The sequence below is a fragment of the Triplophysa rosa genome, linkage group LG8 (genome assembly GCF_024868665.1).
Source record: "Triplophysa rosa linkage group LG8, Trosa_1v2, whole genome shotgun sequence".
Taxonomy (NCBI): Eukaryota; Metazoa; Chordata; class Actinopteri; order Cypriniformes; family Nemacheilidae; genus Triplophysa; species Triplophysa rosa.
In genome coordinates this window covers 19,452,623-19,475,591 of record NC_079897.1, presented here as the reverse complement: position 1 = coordinate 19,475,591, position 22,969 = coordinate 19,452,623, and the positions used below count along the sequence as shown (strand labels likewise).

Here is a 22,969-nt window from a genome sequence, read left to right as displayed (position 1 = left end):
GAAAACGTGACGACATCTTAGTTCTGTGTCAGCCACCGTATTGTTCCGAAAGGGAGGGGTGGAGTGAGCCGTTGGTTGCAATTCACAACGTCACGGCTAGATGCTGCTAAATTTCATACACAGGACCATTAAAACATTTTTTTTACAAGTACAGTAGCTTACAAGTAGTATTTTACGAAGGTAAATTTAGATTGACTGGAGGGATCTTTCGACATTGAGATAAATAATGTGAGAGGAAGATTAGTAACAGATGGTTTAAACAGGATCAAACCTGCTCTGACAGCAGCACCACACCTACACTACCCCTACTATACTGCATTCAGTAAGTGACTATAATGGGAATTTGAATGTGAATTTTTTTACCTATGCTGTCTGTACATGTGTCATGTAACCCTCTACACCCACTGTAAAACAATCTTTTCAAGTAATTAGGCTTAACTGCCTTGTCAAAAACGGCCTCTTTTATCTGCCTTTGCATTACTGCAATGCTGTTGATTTGAATATGTGAAAGATGAGACAGTTCAAACAAAATCGCCCGCAGCCGTCTGGCCACACCTACGTACCTTTACGAAATGAGGGTGTGAGTGCGTGTGTTTGTGCATTTATCATTGCGGTGTTTTTTTTAGTTCATTGTTTATGATTAATTTAGATGAGACTTTTGAGACCACACTGTTTTTAAGATCAATTTTATATATATGTTATTTTATATAAATTATATATATATATTACATATGTGGCTTAAAAGCATTAGTGTACATTTTCATCAAGTCATTCTCACATTGTTTTGCATTTACATTTGCATGTCATAAGTAGCAGTCAGTTTATAAGCATTAACCGTGTATTATGTCTGGAAAGTGTTTTCATTTATGTATTTGGCTGATGCTTTTATCCAAAGCTTTCTGTGCACTCAAGCTATACATGTTTTGGTATGTGTGTTCCTTGGGAATTGTGCAGACATGCCTTAGAATGCCTGGCATGATGCTCTACCAGCTACGAAATAATTTGAAAAAAGTGACACGTACACACGAGTACCCACAAAACTATTTTATTATTATTCAAAAACCAGAGGACAGTAAATCATCATTGCACTGTGTTCTTCATATCTTAAATAGAATAGATATAACATTTGCTCTTATCATTATCATTGCACAGTAGAGATAGAAAGACAATAGTAGAGACAAAAGAGATACTTTTTACTATGCAAAAGATTAGGGAGTTTATAGGATGCAAATGACTACTGTTTGAGGGGCAACAAAGTCGTGAAGAGGGTTCACTTATTCCTCCTGCAGGGCTTATTGTCGCCGTGCTTTTTCTTGTAGTAGCCTTTGGCTAGACAAGCCACGTACTGGCTGAATTCACGGAAGTTCACTTCTCCATCGTGGTTCTTATCCAGATCATCCATGACCTCCTTGATATTCTCCGGATCGACTTTGTCCTAATATAGATATTGAAAAAAGAACGCCAGTCGAGTCTGAGCTTTATTATTTGTCGACAGGACTATAATGATTTTAAAACATTTCTGAGAATCAACTAGACAGCTAGTGGAGAAAAGTATGTAAATTATTCCAGGAGTCCACATGCAGAAAGGGCACACAGTAAAATTTCAGGCCCAAAATTCCTGAACTATCGGGGAAGCAGAGTGTAAGGGATTCTGAAAGCAGGTTAGTTGCACTGAAGAAGAGCAAAAATAGATGGGAATCCCCATGGCTATTTCAATGAATCTCATGCATTTATAGTATGACTCATACTGGTAAACCTCTTGTTTGTCAGGTTGCCATAACAAACCTCCACTGCGCAAACTTTCGTTATGCAAAGAATTTGTTGTGACATGTCAGAGGACTTAATTCTTTGCTGTCGTTCTCTGTGTCTTACCTTGAACGCACCACTGCTTAGCTGGTTTTTAATGAGCTCTGAAAGCTCGGCTTTGCTCAGCTGTGATTTCTGGTCATCTTTTCCAGCATACTCTTCAAACACCTCCACTATGGCCACAATGGCTTGCTCCAGCTTAGACATGTCTAGAAGAGAAAACAAAAGAGGAAGAACTCATAAAGAGTGTTAAACAAAGGGACCCTATAGCCTCTACATGCAAATACCAGAGTTACATGGAGAGTCTTAGCAAAATTATGATATTTAACTCAGGAATTCAGTTTAAGATGCATTGTACAAGCACAAAAAATCCATATAAAAATACATTTTGAAAATACATTTAAGTTTCTCTTAAATCTTCTTTTCTCTTTTTTTCTTCTGTAGTATCTTTCAGTCTAAATTTCTTGTTTCTTTTCCACTTACCTCAAGACTGGTGTGTTCACAAGCTATGCTGAGAATTATGGTGGAGTAAATTGTCTGCAGCCTTTAAAGCACAGATTTTATTCTCTTCACAGCACACACACACACACACACACACACACACACACACACACACACACACAAACATATACACACTAACACACGTGTACAGGAATGATTCATTCTAGGGCAATGAGGGATCGGTAACACACCCAGACCAGTTTTGACAGTACTCACTTTATATTTAAAAAAATGTTTGTTACACTTTTAAATAGTCAATAGTCAAGACAATAATCTGCAATGTTCGAAAGAAGTTCCTTTGTGTGCATAAATATTAAATCAATTGACACATGAGGAATCTGAGTCACATTTTAGGATACTTAGGTTTTAGCCCCACCAGTCGTTGTTGTTTTGCATGGGTGTTGCCCATCCTGCCCGCCATATTTCCATGTTTTGTCCCCGTGTGATTACTCATTCTTTAAACTTAAATTTGAAGAAAATGTTTCAAATATAACTCTAAGAATAAAGTTGAAAGACGCATTGTTATAAGAAGGTTTTGTGGTTAGTGGATATGTTTCCTTCAAATAACGACTCTTTAGAGTCGACCTGAATCACGAGCTTCTCACTTGGAGTAAACAGAGACAAGCTTATCCTTTCTAAATCTCGACTTCAGACATCAAAGGAGTTTTTGCAATGGATCATTCATTGCAGACATCAGAACTCTATGAGTACTCCAGCTGTCCACAGGAATGCAGCTTGACACAAAAGTTTTGCTTTCAGCAAAAATCATTTTCAAATTCAAAACCTTTTTGCTGTCCTGGAAAGTATCTAAACCTCCTTGAAATAAGACACATTTACACAAACCTGTATTAAATATATAAACATAAAATCTTGTTTTTTAGAGTCATGTATGATTAAGTGATGTTTATGCTCCAGACAATGGGTGAAAATGAAAGAGAACAAGTAAAAGATATAATGCAATAATGTATTGCAAAATGCTGCAGGCCTCCAAACAAATGTGCAAACCATGGTGAGCAAAACCACAAGTTGGCCAACGACTGCTCATCTTTTTAACAGTGAATCATTTCAGTCTTTATTAAACACAGATAACTTCTTTGCAGTAACTATTTAGCATTTACCCCAATCATTACTTTATCCAAAGACGCATCAAATTTTGACGGGATGTTAGTTTTGGATCCTGAGTAAACACATAGTTAGAGACCACACCCTTTCTCAAACTTTTCACCTATTCAACCGCAGAGCATTCTATGGTAACTTTGTTAATACAACACATAGTAAATGTCAATACTCCTAACGTTATAGTGGCCTTGGGACGTTTACAAAAGAGGGTGTGTAGGCCTATTAAGTGTACATCCTTCAGGTTGTCCTTTTGTTCACTTCAGGTTTTTCCACATTGTGTGGTGAGAATAACTTCTACAAATCTCCTGCTTTTTAACTGAAGTGCACAAACACACACCCACACACCCAGACAAACAAAAGTGCAGTATAGAAGCCATTGCTCCCAGAAGCCTGTCGCATGGATTCAACATGAGAGATTAAGGTCACAGCAAAACATTAGTTCAATATAATGAGTTCATTAAACTATGAAGTGTATTGAGTGTGAATGGTTATACAAGCACACAGTGTCAATCTTAGAACGTTGTATTTATTTATATAGCAGTTGATTCTATACAAAACGACTACAAACGAGAGAGCCTAACAATACCTGTAGCTACAAAGCCACAAATAAATCCTCTTTGTTGTGAGATGCAGCTCTGCTGAACAATTTGTGCATTTTACTAAATGAATCCTTGAGGAATTTAAGTTATAATTTACACAAGTCTTTGATCCCATGAATGGAGAAATAAAGAAGGGTGCGGTTGAGGATTTAGCGATAAGGAAGTTGATGTGAATATTTCGTGTGGAATATTGCTGACATCTAGTGGTCATTTTTCTGAACTACACACTCACATTGCACACGCTGTCTCTCTTCTTGTGATTCTCCTTTACACTCTGACCTTCTTTTTACTTGCATTTGATTAAGATTGCTATATTTAAGTTGCAGAACATGTCTATGGTTTAGGCCTATTCATTTCTGAATTGTCTTGCAGAGTGTTCTAAGCTATAATGTGGAAAATAAAGACAAGGATTGTAAGATACTAATCATGTGCTTTGTGGTAGATAAAAAAAAAACATGTTTGTACTTGCTCGCATGACCTCATGCAGCTGACAGACACACCCGAAAGTCATTTATGGTTGCTAGGCAACTCGAATGTTTACACAGATTTCAAACACGCCCACATATTGTCAGTAATTCCTGAAGTTGGGGGAGGGGTTGGATATTAAAAAACACCAAAATGTAGCATCAGCATCATAATAATAATATAAAATTCTTTTGGGTCTGTGTATTTATAATATACACAGTGTATATATTTTATTTTTTTATTCAAAACATCCTTTTACAAGCACACGGACACCAGACCAAATCATGGAAATTTTATATTAGAGAAATTTAATGTGATTGCAGCATAAATATGAATCTTCCTTTTGTCTTTAACATCTGTGTTTGCTGTTTACCCTCAATATCGGTTTCATTTGTTCTGTTGTGTAAACAGTGGGTTGAGGTATATTAGAAGTTAGTGAGAGCCAGTTCGTCTTTGGTTCTGCACTGTTTGAAGATATAAAGTTACATTACAATTCAGATCATTTGTATAACAACTATGCTGTATATATTTCTAATTAACCTAAGAACATAGCAAATTATTCAGGCCAATGGTATGTTGGGACCAGTATTGCTAAGCAACACAAAACTTAAATCTTTCCTTAAAGAAAAAATATTAGTATGAAAAGATATTCCAAATACTTTTCACTGTGTGACAAAATTCTGTGTTTGATTTATTGTAAATTATGTTTCTGTCAATCTGCTTGTTCATCATGGCCGTTTTGAAAAGCTGAAAGTGATGGCTGTCCTGTAACCATTCATGTTAAATTAAGCAGTGATTATTGTGAAATCTGAACCCATATTACAGGTTTCTTCTGATCTGATTATTTTCAGTATAGTGACACACAGATTTTAAGACACAACTGAAAACTTTTAATGCGTCTGCACACTTGAGTGAATTATAGAGAACACTTGATAAAGTTTCCAAGAGGCTGTTAGAGTTTTTAGAAGTGACATGAGAACTTTAAAATTGCACAATAGATTGTGGGTGTGTGCAGGGGTGGACTGACTGGAACACATGAACAGACAGCATAAAGCAAAGAAAAGATGAAAATCCAAAATATATTGAATGTTTATGTTCATGGTTAACACTTACAGGACTTCAAAACATAATATTTTTCTTGTTTTGTTTCTTTAAACATAATTTGTCTGTGCAGTCATCAAAACATCCATACACTGTAACAGATTCAGATTGAGGAATGTGCCAGACAGTGTTCATTCACACCTATTTAAAAAAAAAATGACGCCAATAAAACAGACATATTTTCCCCTCTTGTTTCAGCTTTTATTGCTTTTTTACACCTGCTGGCTGTTTCTGGTGCATCTGGTAGATCTGTTCGCAAGCAATGGACAAACCGACCACAAGAGAAACAAACTCCTCGAAATTCACCTCTCCGTCGCCATTAGTGTCCAGATCCTTCATAATCTTGTCTACTGCAGCAGGATCCTTCTGAGACTAGAGTAAAAGTGAACAGCAACACTGAGATTTCTCACCAAACAGGAAAAATAACAAATGGATGGGCATGTTTTGATGAGTAGCCCAAGATTGTCAAAAAGCGTGCAAAACATTTATAACTAACATCAGATCAGAAGAGGGAATATATTCCTATGCGGTACACCAAAGATATAATGTTGAAAAGAGGAAGGTAAATAGGAAAAGTGGTGTACCTTCAGAAAGCTGGACAGCTCTGTCTCCATCAGCTGTCTGAGTTCTTTGCGGCTCAGCGATGCTTTATTGCCCTCTCTGCCCGCGTAACGGTGAAACACAGTGATCAGAGTCTCCATCGCTCTCTCCAGATCAGACGGCATTGTGACTGGCTGGAATGTAACATATTTGTTAGTGTCTCATCACAAACTAACAATGCAAATATAATGAAATGATGTTAATTGTCCGTATAATGTTAATTGTTGTCTTGCTGATTATATAAAAGGAAATATTTGTGAAATAGTTCATTGTTCTCCTCCTATCTTTGGGGGATTGGGAAACAGTGGTGGATTTTTCCAACTGGAAATGAGCCAAAGTGTGAGCAACGCCCTCCAATGCCCAATAAAATCCAATCCAGTAAAACGAAAGCATCTATTGGTAGTTTTTTGTAAATACAATTGATATTAAAACTAGTTCAACAATAGCCCTCTTGTAACTTTATGCCCAGGACCCTTTCATCCACATCTGAAAAACTTTGCCAAATCACTAGCCCATGAATAAATTGCATTGCTGTTGCTGACGTTCACGGAATCTGCGCCTCCACGCTTGCAAATAAACGTCTCACCATTTATTAGATGCGTGTTTCATATTAATGTGCGCAAATGACGTAGGCTAACAATTCGATATACCGTTACACGGTGTCTATACTGGACGCGACACGACAAAAGACATTAGAAACATTATAATTTAAAATGTTGTCCACACTGGATGCGGCGCGACAAACCCATTGTGAACAAGCAGTTTGTCATGTCGCGTCGCGCCTATCGCATCCGGTGTAGACACGGTGTTACAGCCCGAAACCCAGCCTATAAAACCTTTAAACAGTGAACGCAACCCATATAAAAGTAGAAGTACTTTTAGTTTGAGCGTTAAAATGACATATTAGCCTAATAAAGAAAATGCTGTGCAATAAGGTGTAAATATAGACTACTTACCGTGATAAAAGCAGAGCGACACCTAAATGAAGTAAAGAAGGAAAATACTGCGCAGGAGCTGGTCAAGAGGCAGTCGAGGAATTTATAGTGGGGCTCCGCCCGAGTGAAATGACTGTGAGTTTGGGTGAGCCGATGACTAACATTAACCGTTTAGGGCTAACATTATAGATAACTCCAGGAGACCAAACATGAATGAGGAAATATAAAACAAAACATTTTAGCTAAAAAGCATGTACAAAACATCTAGAAATAAGAACGTTACTGTATTCTTCTCTTCTTTTGCATCTTTGCCATCCCATCGGCACTCATTTTTTTACACCACAGTGGAATTTAACACAAACGGTAGTTTAACACATATGCTATGATAATAATTTAAAAAATATATAAAAAATACGGCGTATTTTTTAAATTAAAGTTTTTTAAGAGAGGAACGTTAACCCTGGTCTTTTTTCACCATTTACTGAGTGACTCACACTCGCTTTCTGCTTCACATATGACCTCACAAAAAATCGCTATGTAGAAGTGAATGCTTATTATTGCTTTTAAAGGAAAGGAATGCTGTTTTTGGCTGAAATTAGGCCTGTTTTTAAGCACTTGTCTTGCGAGATTTTATACATTTGATATTTGTGATAAGAGAGAAGTGAGCTCTGTTAAGTTTCAAGCTGCTCCATTACTGTGGACATACCATGATTAAGTGTGTCAAAGTATGTCTTGCACTCCAGACCTAACAAATCAAAATCTCTCAATGATGACAGTCCAGTTAGTTAAAAAAGCTATACAATGCAATCCTTGTCCGTAGGACATTAGAAAATGAAAAAGGAAGTAAGAGAACAGTCATGGTTGGATGATACATTGTGGCGTGTTCGGGTGTGTTTGTGTTGTCATAGTGAAGTACCATTCTGTTCAAGTCTCTGATTTCAAAATATCTTTACTGGCAGGCTGGGGCATGAAGTTTTTTTTTCTAATTGCCCAATAAGTGGTTTGGTGCACCATAGTAGAATGCATCATTTATCATTTATTTATGAAGCGACACCAAAAACATTGCTTTTATTTCCAAAATACAACCATAGCACTCATCCATCATGGAAAAAAGTTGTATCAGCAATTTCACAAATCTCTGCTTTTAAATAAAATATTTGGGTGGGTCTGCTGTGGTGGATTCCCATTCTTAAGATTCCATGCGGTTTAGATCCTATTCTGCTGTTTAAAAACCACACAAAACAGCAGTTGCGACAATGTTTTTCATATTGTGAAGTTAAACGGTTTTTGGAATGAAAAAAGTAGGCATGACTTGATTTTCAGGAATTGGTTGGATAGTTGAAAGTTAAAAGCCTGGCCACTGGTCTATATCTCCCCAACTCTGCTCGGGAGATTATGTTTTTGTTTAAATTTAAGAGGACACTTGAATTAAAAGAAAAAATAATGACCCAAACAGAGATAATTAATTTATAATAAACACTGATTTTTTTTATTTTTCTGAAATTTTTTAAATGTCTAAGATTCGATTTTATTGTGGCATCAAGGCAGACGTTTACACCTAGAACCTTTTGGAACACTAAAACAATGTTTACAAATGCAATAATAAATACTTTGGGAATAAATTTAATTAAACAATCAAACAAACATTTTGTTTGGGCCCAGAGTTCTTTTTCAGTTTTTAATAACAAACATGCAGAACCAATGACTGGTGGGACAAAAGACACTTTATGTTTACAGAGTGGAATGGAATTATAGAGGACACTTGATAAAGTCTTCAAGAAGCTGGTAGAGTTTTTAGAAGTGACATGAGAACTTTAAATTGCACAAGGGATTGTGGGTGGTGTGCAGGGCTGGGCTGGGTGGGAAACCAGGAACAGACACCATGGAGGCAAAGAAAAATGTTAAACAGAATTTATTGAATGTTTATTTTCATGGTAAGACGATTTCAGAACATAATATTTTTGTTTCTTCAACATCACTTGGAAAAAATGTAACTGTAACTGTGCCCAACAGTAACAGATCTAGATCGAGGCATGTGTCAGTCCATTCCAGTTGTCCATCAATACCTATTTTAAAAAATATGACACTAATAAAACAGACATATTTTCTTTCTTGTTTCACGTGTTACGGATCTTCATTAAACTGTGGCACAGGTGGCCAGAGGACCTTCTCGCGACTGGTGGATATATCGCTCATAAGAGTAGCAAACTCCCTAAAATTCACCACTCCATTGTCATCTTGTCAAAAAGTGTGGAAAACATTCATAACACACATCTTCGAGCAAAAAAGAGGGAATATATTTCATATGGTTGAAAGATGGTGTAGTCACAGGGAAAGGAAATGGGAGGAGTGGAGAGATGTAAATGTACATTAGGAAAGCGGGGCAGCTCTGTGTCCATCAGTAGTTTGAGCCCTTTGCGGTTTAGCGTTCCTTCGGTCCCCTCTTTGCTCACGTAACGGTAAAAACTTCTATCAGAATATGTATTGCTCTCTCCAGATCAGACTCCATTGTGACTGGCTGGAGTGTAACATATTTGTATGGAGTGTAACATGTGTACATCGTTTGTACGCTTGTTATTGCAATGAATCATGGGATTGAATGAGTGCACTTAATTTCCACTATGAATTCGGACACCACTAAAAAAGGATGTTGAAGAAAAAAATCAAGAACAAAACTCAAACAAAAATCAGCAAGACTTTTTCAGTTTTTAATATAAACTTCAACAAAAAATATTCCATATGCAGAACCAAAGTCATACAGCTAGGACTGGTGGGACAAAAGACACTTTGTGAGACACTTATGAGTGGAATGAAAAAATGCTGCTGCTGATGGCAAAACCGTCATATTTTGTAGCTTACGTACGCAGCAGTTTGTTGTTTGATTGGGTGACTGCGGGAATAACATGATGTCATAAGTGCTTCAGTTCTTTTTTTTGCCCTTGCTGGTGATTTTGGCCGGAGTTGTTGCAGGTGCCATTTGGTAAAGAGCTGCTGATACTTTGTTGATGTAGTACAGCGCAAAGATAGAAAAGATCAGGCTATATAGGAGGACAGAGGAAAAAAACAAATGAACAAGAGTTGGTATATTTAACTAATTCAATGGTGAAGATAGTAATGCAATGTTTTGAAGTAAATACAGCTTAAGCTCTGAGGACTACAACAGAAAATAGATTTTGACTGTTTTAAGGAAACGCGGACATGTGAACGCTTTTTTAAACACCAGCGCCAGCTTCTTTTTCTGCAGCTCAGAGCGTCTTTTGATGTTGAAAGTAGTTCAACTTTTCTGGAAAAAATCGCCCTATGTCAAGCACCTTTTTCACAGCTAACCAATGACAGAGACCTGTAGTTTCCATAACAACATGCGAGGAACGTGATTGGTCAAGAAGGCTCAAGCTCGAAAAAAAAGGTGGCCGAAACGCTGTTGGAGCATAGTTTTGTACAAAAGTAAGTTTAATTTTCACTTTCAATAACTTCTGATTGCATTTCTAACGAGAAATTAGTATTATAGTTTTTAAATATGTGATTGGTTATTGCAAAGACGCTCTGTTTATAATTCATATAGACTTCCGTTACGCTGCCTATGAAGCCTGTCTCTCTAAGCTGCCTTCGTGCACAAATGCTATCTTTGAACATGGCCGGCTTCTATTTGTAACCAGAACGCTGCGAGCGTTTTTTTTTAATAAAAAAGCATCATTGTCAACTTTATCTTGTCAAAAAAAGAAGTCAAGTGTGAACATGGCCTTAGCTTACAATAAAAGAGGATTTGATTACTCACCATGTTGTCACACACACACGATGCACCAAACCAGAGGCAAACAGAGAGAGGCACAGGCACAAGATAACTGAGAGAGATAAAGGAAAATATTTTTCAGGCAAGTTCAAATATTGATTCTGAATCAAAATTATACTAAATGGATCCCAACTGGGACATCCACAACAACAATAAAAACACTTAATTTTTTTTTAAATCATGAAATCAAGACAAAAGATAAGAAAAAAGATGGGATGGAAAATTATGTTTTTTAAATGTTCAGCATACATTATTTAGATGCTCTGAATAAAAAATCTGCCAAACTCATGAATGTAAATGTGATTGTAAATGTGTAAATACTTTCACACTTACTCTCTGGGAAGATTTTGGCTTGGAAGCCTTTGCCAAAGACAAGGTTCTCCAGGTTATTGAAAGCCTGTAGTTGCAGGTTAAGTCATAATAGATGTGCAAAATACAAACCGAGACAAAATGAGATTAGACAAGCATGAAATAAAAATAAGGTTACTGGGACTATATTCATGTTAACGCATCAAAAGGATACAGTAAGAGAGCAAACAAACAGCACAGAGCCAAGGAAGCCCCCTAGGATGGTTAGCCATTCTGATGAGCCCAGCTGCCGACTGAACATCTGCATTCCTGCAAAGACCAGGACTGACAGCAGACTAGACAACACCAATGATGTGCTTGTGTTCACCGCTATAACAGAAAAAGAGAGAATAAAGTACAGTTAGGAGTGTTCATATCAGTATTCACTTTTGTATGTCATACAAAATCTGTCCATTAACTTCATAAAATATTCTTCTAAATGTATAACATACGTCTATATAAAAAAATGCATGTACTACGTAAAATATATTTGAATAATTCATTAATATATAAAATAAATATGGCAAATAGACGTCCTATAGAACTGTTGACACATTGGTTCCGCTACGAACTTGTGTTTGGCACGGAAGACTTCTAAGTGGGAACTGGAGCATAGTCATAACATACATAACATATCAACGATTAATTTCCACGTATTAAAAACATTAAATACTACGCAGAGATCAAATACATGCCATAAACGTAAATTAAACGAAATAATGGTGAAAAAATGAAGTAGGAAATCACAAAGAACTAGGACACGTCAGTGTACGCTCTTTAACACATTCCGCCTGGAAACAAAAATAACTACAAATTTACTGTACTGTCTAGCTAGTAAAACGAAACGAAAACTCATTGTATTCTTTAAACATGTATTTTACCATACTTTATGTATTTTCTATTATTATTTGTCTTACGCTTTTCAGCGACTAACGTTACTGTGCCGATAAAGAAACCAACAGCCTGATTTTAAAGATGCCATTAATACGGTCGACGTTTATTTCTAACTCTATAGGAAATAGGCATAAATATTTTACACCAGTGGGTGTACACACAGGAATTTAAATGACTAAATACAATTTTTGTGCTAGAAACGTATTCAAGCAAGCCTTCTCCAAAGGCTAACATCTTCCGTCTTTCATCTTCATGCAGACAGAACAATCGAACTATACAGTTTGAAAAGTATTTGTCTCGGCTACAATAAGTACAAAAGCAAAACTCACCCATATTTATTAGCAATCAAAGAAATGGATTTTGCACCCGTCTGAGTTGAGTTACAGGGCCAGCAAAGCAGAGATGACGCGCACCTGACGTGTATAAAGTGAGCCAGCTCCTCTGCACTAATCCTTGTGCTCCATCTGGTGGACAGTGAAGCACATTGCTGCCATCCATATTTACCTGTAATGCTTTGTGATTGCATCACAAAATTCAAATGTATATATAAATGTATATATATATATATATATATATATATATATATATCTGTATATAAACGATATCCAAACATATAAATTAACTCATATAAATGTCTAAATTCAACTATACTATACTATACTACTATTATATTATTTTATCTTACATTATATTGCTATAAATGAAGCGTGGTCTTTAGGAAACAAATTAATCAAAATTGCATTCCACCCTTTACTGGAACCTTGTCTTTTCAGCATCCAATACGCTACGCATGCTCTTTTCTGCTCTCACCCTGAGCACCACAACATCCATCACCTACATGGACGGTAATATACATCCGTCAGAATGGACCCTAGCAAGCATTGTTGGAGAACCTTTGAATCAACATGGATGGCGTTAAATCGGACCTCTCAAATATATTAGACACTCATATTATTATTGTAACGTAAAGGTTTGTTTTGCAGCAGTATTTCGGTTACAGGTAGACATTCCTCATGCTACGTACGTAGTGACATTTAAAACGGCTAGCTGTTTAACGAATCCAGATACATAGAGACGTGAGCACCGAATAATACTCGCATATTTCTTAAAAATTACATGCAATTGCAGCAATGGCAGATGCGGAGTTGCAAACCTTCACATCCATCATGGACGCTCTCGTGCGCATAAGCGTAAGTATATTTGCATCGCCAGTAGCACATTTTCTACATTATCTGTTATTTGCATGCAGCTGTTATTTAACACTGGTTTTGGCCACGAAAGCGCCCAGTGTCTCGGGTGAGCTATCTAATAAATAGGATATTGTGTCTTTAAGCCCAAATGCTAACATAAGGCTTATAAACCACATCATAGATAAATACCCATTATTTACTAGTACTATTATTATTATCGATTTACCAATAACACCTGTACGCAGAAACAGAATAGGCCTGTGTCATCGTTATTTCTTACGCACTGCTTCCTCGTGTAGGCCATGCCCACGGCTATTTAAATTGTATTCTGTGTTTAATATATTTATGTGTGTCTAGCACTTGTAGCTAGCGTATTGTCCTCCGACTATGGAATCTCCAGCAACATTCTCGTTTGATAAGGCCCTTAGTTTAGTAAACGCAACTAACTAAAGACATGGTAAAATAAAACATGAAATATCGTTTAAAATGTAGCAAAGGAAAGGCAGGCATTATTAATGAGCCACTGTACATGTAGCTCTACGGGGTCTATGTTGCCATAGAGACGGGATGCTGAGGCCCGGAGTGAGGCAGGGGAGCCACTGTGGGAAACTCTAGTGTACTAGACAGGAGAGTGCTGACACATTTTTCAGTTATTTAAAAGGATTCTTTTCAGTTTTATATGTGTGGGTTGTTATCCCAGTCTATAAAAATATCTTTTATAGATTTGTAGAGCTATCAATATCATCATACATGCAACCTACATACTGCATCCAGTTTTTAATCATGCATAACTGCTTGGTATAAAAATGTGACATTTCAAAGGATAGTTAACCCAAAAGAAAACATTTTGAAGAACGTTGGTAACCAAACGTAAAACCAAAATATCTCCTTTTGTGTTCCACAGAAGAAAAAGTCATACAGAGGTTGATGTTTTCCTCATGATTTCTGTTTGATCATACTTCTCTTTGTATTTCTAGTCCAATATGAAGAGTATAGAGAGAGAGCTACATTGTCCAGTGTGTGAGGAGATGGTGAAGCAGCCGATAGTGTTGCCATGTATGCACAGTGTGTGCGTACTGTGCGCGGCTGAAGTTTTGGTTCAGAGGGGCTACCCTCCACCCGAGCTCCCTCCAGAGCCCAACACTCCAAACTCAAGCCCAATCACACGCTCTCCTCGACAGACACGCCGACCTCCACCCAAAACAGACCGGCTTGACCGGGTGATCAGAACAGGTTTGTGAGATCCCACAATATATATATTAACAGTCATTGTGCATGATGATGGTTACTGGTACACTATAGTGACATTATTTCCTGCTATCTCTTTTCAATGGCTTGTTTCTTTGCGAAGGGTCTAAAATGATGACGTCATGCTATGTGATTTAAGCATCAGTAATCTCTTTGTGGTCTGTGTGGTTGTTACTGTATCGCTGCTGAAGCAGACATATAGAGTTTGTGCAGCATTTTGCAACTGCGTGTGGGTTTAAAAGTAGCAGCCGTCGTGATGGGCTGATTCTGAATGTGTCAGCACCTAGTGTCTCTTGATTCTGTTCTCTTTTTGCATTGCTTAGCTTCTTCCTGGTTTAGATTTATAGAGGTCTTCCGAGACTTTAATGTTGGAAACAGCTTTTTCTTTCTCTCTCTTTGTGCAGTGTGCGGGACACATCCAGGTCGCAGACGAAAAGACACTCCTCCTGTGATCATGCTGTTCCCCTGTCCCACCTGCAGAAAAGATGTCGAGCTGGGAGAGAAAGGCCTCGCAGACTGCCTCAGAAACCTCACATTGGAGCGAATTGTGGAGAGGTTTTATCTTACACTTTAATGTACTGGAAGCATGTTAACTTTTGTTATCAGTTGGACGTTCATTCCTGTAATCCAAGACACAGAAATGTTGTTCTGCCTGTTTTGAATACCAGATCAGATGTTCTGATCTCGCAGCTATTCTAAGGCACATAGCCACAGGGACTGACAGTTCTCACAGTAGTCTCACACTCCACGTGGACCAATCAGATCACTTTTACTTGTCTCAACTGCATAGCTACATGAGGTTGAACAAAGCGTTTGGGAACAAAAAAGAAAAATAATGTTTCTTCCTGCCAGTAAATGAGCTCACACATTCCACACTGTAGAAAAAAATGCACACATATCCAACAGACCTAAAAGAGACTTCTTGGCCGAGTATGGTCCAATTCATTATACAGCCGTGGAAAAAATTAAAGGCCACTCCAAAATTCTTTTCAGTTTTTCTCAATTTACTATTTATAGGAATGTGTTTAAGTAAAATGATCATTATTGTTTTATCGTGTGAGCTGGTGACAGCATTTCTCCCAAATTCCAAATGAAAAGATTTTTATTTTGCATTTATTTGCAGAAAATTGAAACGGTACTGGTCAAAATAACAAAAAGATGCAATGTTTGCAGATCTTAAATACTACAAAGAAACCAAGTTCATATTCATGTTCAAATAACACAATACTAACGTATTTACATGTATTTTAGTATAAAAAATTAATATATGATGGATAACCCAGATTTTTTTCATGAATTGTATGCATCTTTGTATTCTCTGTCCTTCACATTGCTGTTGGGTTACTTGTCAATCCTGAGGTTTGTTTCTGTTGAAATACAACAGTCACTGGACTGGAATCACCACAAAACATGCAGACATACCAATTAAATGCAAAACTGGATTGGTCTCTTAATTTTTCCCCTCACGGTTGTGATTATATTATTCATACTTGATCAAGCTCTCTCTTCGTATATTATTATGTAGGTACAGACACACAGTGAGTATTGGCAGCATGGCAATCATGTGTCAGTTCTGCAAGCCTCCTCAGGCTCTGGAGGCCACCAAAGGCTGTGCTGACTGCAGGTCCAACTTCTGCAATGAATGCTTTAAGCTGTACCATCCCTGGGGCACACCCCGGGCCCAACACGAACACATCCTCCCTACACTTAGCTTCAGACCTAAGGTAAGAGCATGGGTGATTGTGAGTGATTGTCATTTTTTATTCAAGATTCTGGGCCATGGACATAAAAGGTTCAGAGGATCCAAGATATTGAAACCGACCAAAAAAAGATCAGAAGATCCGTAGATGAAGAATAGACATTTACATTTAGTCATTTAGCAGATGCTTTTAATCAGGGTTCTTAATGGGGTGTAGGAGGGTGTGAAAGTATGCCGGTGCAGATCCAGTGATAGTCCTGTAGGCAAGCATTAGTGACTTGAATCTGATACGGGCTTCAACCGTTAGCCAGTGGAGAGAGATGAAAAGGGGCGTCACATGAGCCCTTTTGGGCTGTTGTAATACGAGGCGTGCTGTTGCGTTCTGAATCAGCTTGAGTGGTTTGATTGCCTTTGCAGGGAGACCAGCAAGGAGAGCATTGCAGTAGTCCAACCTTGAGATGACCAGGGCCTGGACAAGGAGTTGTGCCGCTTGCTCAGTGAGATAGGGTCTAACCTTTCTAATTTTGAATAAGGCATATCGGCATGTTTGACCTTATTCAAATGTTAGAGGGACAGGAAAAATCCCACAGAAATAATATTCAAAAACATTTCCCTCAGCAATTGACATCAACAAGTTTTCCATTTAACATTCTTTCCTCTTCCATCATCTGTTTATTTTCCATGTACAGGTATTAGTTTGTGTGGAGCATGAGCAGGAAAAGTTGCAGTTCTACTGCCGGTCATGTCAGCGTCTGTTGTGCGCTCTGTGTAAACTGCGTCGTACCCACAGTGGACATAAGGTCATGCCTATTGCCCTGGCTTACCAAACTCTAAAGGTATTCGCTCTTAATGTTTGACATCTTTAATGTCTTAACTTTAAGCACTATTCTGTCTTTAGTAGGGATGTAACAACATTATCGATATCTTGTTATCGCAATAGCAAAATTGTCTCAATGTTATCGTGGTCACATGACTGTATGAAACGAAAGGTCTTCCACCCCTAACATAGAGAATGTCAGACAAAATAATAGATGTTACCTTTGGCAAGGTCCATCTGGTGCAATTGTTTTATCTTATAAAAGGGATTTTTAGGTCATTTGACCCATCTCATTCTATAACTCATACCTCTAAGCAACAGTTATGATTAGAGGATGAAGAAAAGAGGATGCTTATGGCACGTTTCCAAGTCATCATTTGTCATTTTAAATATTGCAATAAGTATCGTACTGTGGACTTTATACCATCCGAGGCATTATCAAACGGTGAGATTTTGATATTGTTACATCCCTAGTCTTTAGACCATAAACATTGTAGAAACACTTCTTTGCATCATAAAAAGAACTGTAAACACGAAATGATCAAGCAAAAAGGAAGGCGATTTTCTCTTCATGGCTGGCTGTCTACAGTATGTTTTAGGTAACTCATCATTCTTTATGTTGTGAACTCCCAGGAGAAAATTACCAAGGAGATGAACTACATTTGGGCCAATCAGGATGCTGTACAAGCACAAATCACTCAAGTAGAAAGTGGCATTGCTCAGACTGAGGTACACTACTTTGATATTCACACTTTCAGGGTTTGTGAGACATCTCACGAGAGTTCACCCAAAAATAAAAATTCTGTTATCATTCCGTTATTCACCCTCATGTCATTTCAAACCTGTATGACTTTCTCTCTTCTGTGTGACACAAATGAAGATATTTTGAGAAACGTCTCAGTGGTTTTGTGTCCATACAATGGAAGTCAATGGGAGTCAGTGTTGTTTGGTTACCAATGTTTTTCAAAATATCTACTTCTGTGTTCTGCAGAAGAAAGTAAGTCATAGGTGGTGAACTATCCCCTTTAACTGCACACCATGAAGTTTCTTTTTGTTTCTCTTTATTTTGTTCTTCTTTAATCTCTTCATATTTCATTTCAGGTGAATAGCGGAGTGGCCAATGAGCAGCTGAATCAGTCTGTAAGTGAATTGCGCGGGGTGCTGGCGGAGCGGCAGGGGGCCTTGGCCATGACGCTGGAGGGGGCCCGTGCGCAGAGGGCGTCGTCCCTGAATGCACAGCTCTCCGAAAAACAGAGTCTTTTGGTAAACGCGGGACTGCTTACATACACTCAGGAGCTGCTCAAAGAAACTGACCAGCCCTGTTTCGTGCAGGCTGCCAGAACCACACACAACAGGTTAGGGAGTTTTGTGGGTGTGTTGAGCTGGCATTGTGTGTAGGAGGCCTGTTTGTTTACAGAATGCTTAACCCACAATAGCCTGTTGTGTTTCCATAGACACTCCTGCGATTAGGCAAAGAAAATAAGCGCTGGAATATATGGTTACTTTTGATTACAGCTACTATACAGAGATCTTTCTATACATGTATATATGTTTTTCTTTTTTCTCCTTAGATTGGCCGAAGCAATAGGAAAGCTTCAGAATTTCTCTCTATCTGCTGATCCCTCGTTCAGACACTTTCAGATAGACGTCTCCAGGGAACTCAAAGCACTCTCTAGCATGAACTTCATACAAGGTTCATAAAAACCTCATTTCCACTTCATTTTATAAGCATAAACACCTGAATCAATTTTTAACCTAGCCCTTCACTTTCCTTCTGCAGCCCCATTGGCTCCTGTGATTGACACTCAAAAGACTCTGGCCTATGATCAGCTGTATTTGTGCTGGCGCCTCCCACAGGACTCCGCCCCTGCCTGGCACTACTCAGTAGAGTATCAGAGAAAAGCGGCCGGTGCCGGGGCATTGTGGGGCGGGGTCCGGTCTGAAGGAGGGAAAGGATGCAATGGCGCACACAGTCCATGGCAGCGTCTGGATGATGTGGGCGGGACTAGTGCAGTGATTGACAGGCTTGAGATGGACAGCGTGTATGTTCTCAGAGTAAGAGGCTGTAATAAGGCAGGGTATGGCGAATACAGTGAGGAAGTTTATCTACACACACCACCTGCTCCAGGTAAGACACTGCTGGACAATGACATACAAACAGCTCCACATCCAACAGCTCACAAACCAAATGTGATTCACAAACATTTATTATTATCTTAAGATCACCAGACCCTTATGTTGCAGTTGCAGTTTTCAGTTCACTTTCTAAATCTTTTCATTCACATATTTTGTATTTTTCATCCATTCTCCCTTTCATATATTTACACAGCCTATAAGAAAAATCACAAATGAGATCTCTGGAATATCTTAGTTTCTTAAAAGGGATAGTTCACCCAAAAATGAAAATTCTGTCATCGTACACAACGGCGGTACCCATTGACTTGCACTGGTTTTGTGTCCGTACAGTAGAAGTGAATGGGTACCGCCGCTGTTCGGTTACCAACATTCTTCAAAATATCTTTTGTGTTCTGCAGAAGAAAGAAAGTCATACAGGTTTGAAATGACAGAAAGAGGGTAAATGATGACAGAATTTTCATTTTTGGGTGAACTATCACTTTAAGATTTAAGATTAAAGTGAGAGTCACAAATAAAAGACATTTCTGATATTTCGTTGTTCCTGTGAAAAAGACCCTATTAATCTGACATCTCAATATCTCGACAATGTCTCAAACTATTCTCATATTTGCCAGGATATCTGTAAATGAAAACCAGGGCTCTGAATATAAATTTTTCTTTATCGAATTCTTAAGTTCTCCAAAAAATCTACGCTATGCAATTTCTTCATCTTTCTCTCATGCACTTATGTTTTGCTTATAAGGAATATTTTTCTCATTTCATAGTCACTCTCTGACACGGTTTATCTTTTTCTCTATACAATTTCTCCTTGTGTGTCGTTCTCCACCTTTCTTTGCTCCTTCTGCTGATTCTTTGACTTGTATTCCCGTTCAACTGGACTGTATCAGCTGCTTGATCTCCTCTGAATCTTAGAAACCTGGAATACAATGTTCCTGCTGTGTGTCCTCGTTGTTTACCCTCTTTCTTCCAACATTCCGCCCCATTTTCTCCCCTTGGCTCTCCTCCTTACATACTCCTTCTCCTCCTTACATACTCCCTCTCTTTTATACGTTGTTTTTCCTATTCCTTTACTTTTACTCCTACGTTCTCTTTTCGTTTTGCATTCTGCCTCCCTGCTGCCTCACCTCTCCGATCTTCAACCTCCTTTCTCCTCCACCCCTCTCCTCCTGCATATCTCAATCTTAGTGTTGTCTTTCTGCCTGGATTCTCGCTGGAGCCTGCATGCCGAGCGAGTGGCACTGGGGAAAGGGCAGACGTACGCCCGGAGTGTTCCGGGGATGACTCTGTTACAGGCTGCTGATCGGGCCCTGACCTCATGTCATCTCACCACTGACCTCCTTGTGGCTGACGTTCCCATCACGCAAGGGCGTCACTACTGGGCATGCTCAGTAGAGCCTGGATCCTACTTAGTAAAGGTGAACATGGCCAGTGGGGTTGGAGGTAACACGTGTTATGCAATGTGTAAAGTAACAAGTTACCCGTTAAATGTACTTAAAAATGTTGTTTTAAATAAGTAACACTGGTATGTTGTTAATGTTTTTGTAAGCCAATACTTAGTAGTTTATCCTTCACTGTTTCATTGCCTGACAGAATTGTGTCTTGTGTGTAGGTGGGAGTAGGCTTAGAAGCAAAACTGCAGGAATGGTTTCATCTTCCACAAGACATGGCAAGTCCACGGTGAGAAAGAATAAAACCTAACTGAACGTCACCGTATTATACATAAATTATACCTCATTTTTATAATCTGCCCATCTCGTCTCTATAGGTACGATCCAGACAGTGGTCATGACAGCGGGGCAGAAGATGCTCAGGACTGTCCTCCATTCTGCTTTCTAACAATGGGCATGGGCAAAATCCTACTGCCCAAATGTGGGGCATCTAACACTACTTCTGGACCCCTCACCGCCCCCTTGCCGCCGCGGCTCGGACTGTGCTTGGACTTTGAGAAAGGACAGCTTACGTTCTATGACGCGCACTCTCTCCGGGTGCTGTGGGAGGGGACGGTCGAGTGCTCCGCCCCTGTTTGCCCCGCCTTCTGTTTCATTGGCGGAGGGGCTCTGCAGCTGCAGGAGTTAATAGCCAATCGCAGTACAGAGCAGAACCCGCCGAGAAGAGTGACCATCCAAACACGTGCCACGGATCACTGAAGCGATAATTGGCTATGGAAGCAGTCTACTCAGCACCTTTCAGCTTTTTCTATCGACTTTGTTTACCTGCTTATTTCGTAGCTAATTATGCATTAATTGGTGGTATTTTATATTAAGATTCTAATTTTAGAATTTATACCAATTTAATTTTCAAACGCAGAGTATCAATATGGTTATGTATGCTAACAACCTGCAGCATGCTAACAACATGTAGGTCAGTGTTAAATAATGAGGAATCATCAAATGCTAATTAAAAAATGAAATTCAGGTTTAATGCATGATTAAAATGCAGTATGATTCAGGTTTTGAAAAGGAGATGATTCCGCATTATTTACAAACCTGTTTTCAGCATTGTTAGCATGTGAACTGCCCCGTATGGGTGTTATAGTAATTAGTAAACACCTTGATTTAAGTCATTAACAATGTGTGTGCTTTTACAGGAATGTCAAAATGTCTTGAAATTTGGATTTCATCATCTGAGAAGTCTTGATGATATCCAGAGATGTTACAGCAGAAGTCGGTTGTCGTGTTGTTCAGAATGTCTTCTGTGTCATAATAAGCTGTTCCCATTGTAAACCAAGAGTTATATTGTTTTGGTGACAGTACACGTCTTGTGAATAGAGATCTTGTTTGTGTGGTTTGTTTGGGCCAGGACTGGACTGAATGAAACATCCAGTGAGTGATCCGAATGAAACAATAAAATGATTTGAGCTGCTGGTCATTGCTTTCATGTGAGGTTTCCATTCTAATGTTACACAATTGACTTACCCATTTGAATGTCCAGCACGCTACTGTCTGTACTGACACACCTCTTACGTTTTTTTCTGATTGCCATGATCATGATTGTGAGTCATGTGTATTGTTACCTACAGACTGGGTATGATGGCTGGATTTTTAAAATGAATGCTGCTCTTGACTGTGCGTATGTCACAAGTGTGTGTGTCAATATGAGGATGTAAAGTTGTGATTTGTATGCCGAATGTTAATAATTGTATATGTGTGTGTAATGTTGCAATAAATACTGTGGTCAGTTTCTGAAGGCTCTGCTTTTGGCCATGTTATTTTCTATTGGAGTGCATTGTTTCCAATTGATGTCTTGTGACAGATGTTGAGATATTATGTAGCATTTCATATTTGTGACTTTTGAAATTGGCAAAATGTTTGTAAAAGACAGCGAATGTGAAATACAGCAGCAGCATTGCTCACGTGTATTATTTTTTTGGAACCAAGAAACCTGTCCTGCAGCAAAACACTCAGATTCCTGTCTACTGATTCTGGTTAAAACACTTTTTCAATCTTAATACTTTTACATTATCTTTATAACATAGAAATACTGAGACAATAGGTTGTGGTACCTGGACCACAATCATATGTAATCTGAACAAAATGATTTCGACTGCCTTTAAAAATCTCTAAAATTATGCCAAAGTGAAACATTTCTCACTTGTATTACAGTTCTTGCAGCTCAACTGGTAGAAATGGTGCCAAATATTTTAAGTTTATGGGAATTTGTATATGCTCTAAAAATGCATTTTAAACCAAAAATAAAATAAAATGTCACCCAAAGCATCAAT

The 22,969-nt window shown here is 38.4% G+C and overlaps 4 protein-coding genes across 4 annotated transcripts; 1 reads left to right on the top strand and 3 right to left on the bottom strand.

The window, feature by feature from the left end:
* Nucleotides 1–1,029: 1,029 nt before the first annotated feature.
* On the bottom strand, nucleotides 1,030–2,423 carry s100w (S100 calcium binding protein W). The gene is made up of 3 exons (XM_057340430.1): nucleotides 2,290–2,423; nucleotides 1,873–2,015; nucleotides 1,030–1,435 (listed from the first exon to the last, which is right to left on the bottom strand). The coding sequence occupies exons 2-3, from the start codon at nucleotides 2,011–2,013 to the stop codon at nucleotides 1,271–1,273; spliced, it is 306 nt and encodes a 101-aa protein (XP_057196413.1). The 5' UTR covers nucleotides 2,014–2,015; nucleotides 2,290–2,423; the 3' UTR covers nucleotides 1,030–1,270.
* A 3,355-nt stretch (nucleotides 2,424–5,778) lies between these two features.
* s100a10b (S100 calcium binding protein A10b) lies at nucleotides 5,779–7,278 on the bottom strand. The gene is made up of 3 exons (XM_057339617.1): nucleotides 7,148–7,278; nucleotides 6,176–6,325; nucleotides 5,779–5,963 (listed from the first exon to the last, which is right to left on the bottom strand). Exons 2-3 carry the CDS (start codon nucleotides 6,314–6,316, stop codon nucleotides 5,793–5,795), a joined length of 312 nt encoding a protein of 103 aa, XP_057195600.1. The 5' UTR covers nucleotides 6,317–6,325; nucleotides 7,148–7,278; the 3' UTR covers nucleotides 5,779–5,792.
* A 2,542-nt stretch (nucleotides 7,279–9,820) lies between these two features.
* On the bottom strand, nucleotides 9,821–12,622 carry krtcap2 (keratinocyte associated protein 2). Its single transcript, XM_057339616.1, has 5 exons — nucleotides 12,488–12,622; nucleotides 11,440–11,594; nucleotides 11,250–11,313; nucleotides 10,902–10,968; nucleotides 9,821–10,164 (listed from the first exon to the last, which is right to left on the bottom strand). The coding sequence occupies exons 1-5, from the start codon at nucleotides 12,489–12,491 to the stop codon at nucleotides 10,047–10,049; spliced, it is 408 nt and encodes a 135-aa protein (XP_057195599.1). The 5' UTR covers nucleotides 12,492–12,622; the 3' UTR covers nucleotides 9,821–10,046.
* A 315-nt stretch (nucleotides 12,623–12,937) lies between these two features.
* On the top strand, nucleotides 12,938–22,434 carry trim46a (tripartite motif containing 46a). The gene is made up of 12 exons (XM_057339615.1): nucleotides 12,938–13,348; nucleotides 14,326–14,581; nucleotides 15,001–15,151; nucleotides 16,122–16,320; nucleotides 16,985–17,131; nucleotides 17,746–17,841; nucleotides 18,214–18,467; nucleotides 18,684–18,805; nucleotides 18,893–19,240; nucleotides 20,434–20,663; nucleotides 20,858–20,925; nucleotides 21,014–22,434. The coding sequence occupies exons 1-12, from the start codon at nucleotides 13,289–13,291 to the stop codon at nucleotides 21,393–21,395; spliced, it is 2,313 nt and encodes a 770-aa protein (XP_057195598.1). The 5' UTR covers nucleotides 12,938–13,288; the 3' UTR covers nucleotides 21,396–22,434.
* The last annotated feature ends 535 nt before the right edge of the window (nucleotides 22,435–22,969 follow it).

Coding starts and splice junctions, on each gene's coding strand:
- s100w (XM_057340430.1), bottom strand. CDS start 2,013: ATGTCTAAGCTGGAGCAAGCCATTGTGGCCATAGTGGAGGTGTTTGAA. Junction 1,436..1,872: donor TAAGCAGTGGTGCGTTCAAG/GTAAGACACAGA, acceptor TATCTATATTAG/GACAAAGTCGATCCGGAGAA.
- s100a10b (XM_057339617.1), bottom strand. CDS start 6,316: ATGCCGTCTGATCTGGAGAGAGCGATGGAGACTCTGATCACTGTGTTT. Junction 5,964..6,175: donor AGCTGTCCAGCTTTCTGAAG/GTACACCACTTT, acceptor CTTTTACTCTAG/TCTCAGAAGGATCCTGCTGC.
- trim46a (XM_057339615.1), top strand. CDS start 13,289: ATGGCAGATGCGGAGTTGCAAACCTTCACATCCATCATGGACGCTCTC. Junction 15,152..16,121: donor TTGGAGCGAATTGTGGAGAG/GTTTTATCTTAC, acceptor ATTATTATGTAG/GTACAGACACACAGTGAGTA. Junction 18,468..18,683: donor GCCAGAACCACACACAACAG/GTTAGGGAGTTT, acceptor TTTTCTCCTTAG/ATTGGCCGAAGCAATAGGAA.
- krtcap2 (XM_057339616.1), bottom strand. Junction 10,969..11,249: donor AGCCAAAATCTTCCCAGAGA/GTAAGTGTGAAA, acceptor TATCTCTCTCAG/TTATCTTGTGCCTGTGCCTC. Junction 10,165..10,901: donor CGTGTGTGTGTGACAACATG/GTGAGTAATCAA, acceptor CCTCCTATATAG/CCTGATCTTTTCTATCTTTG.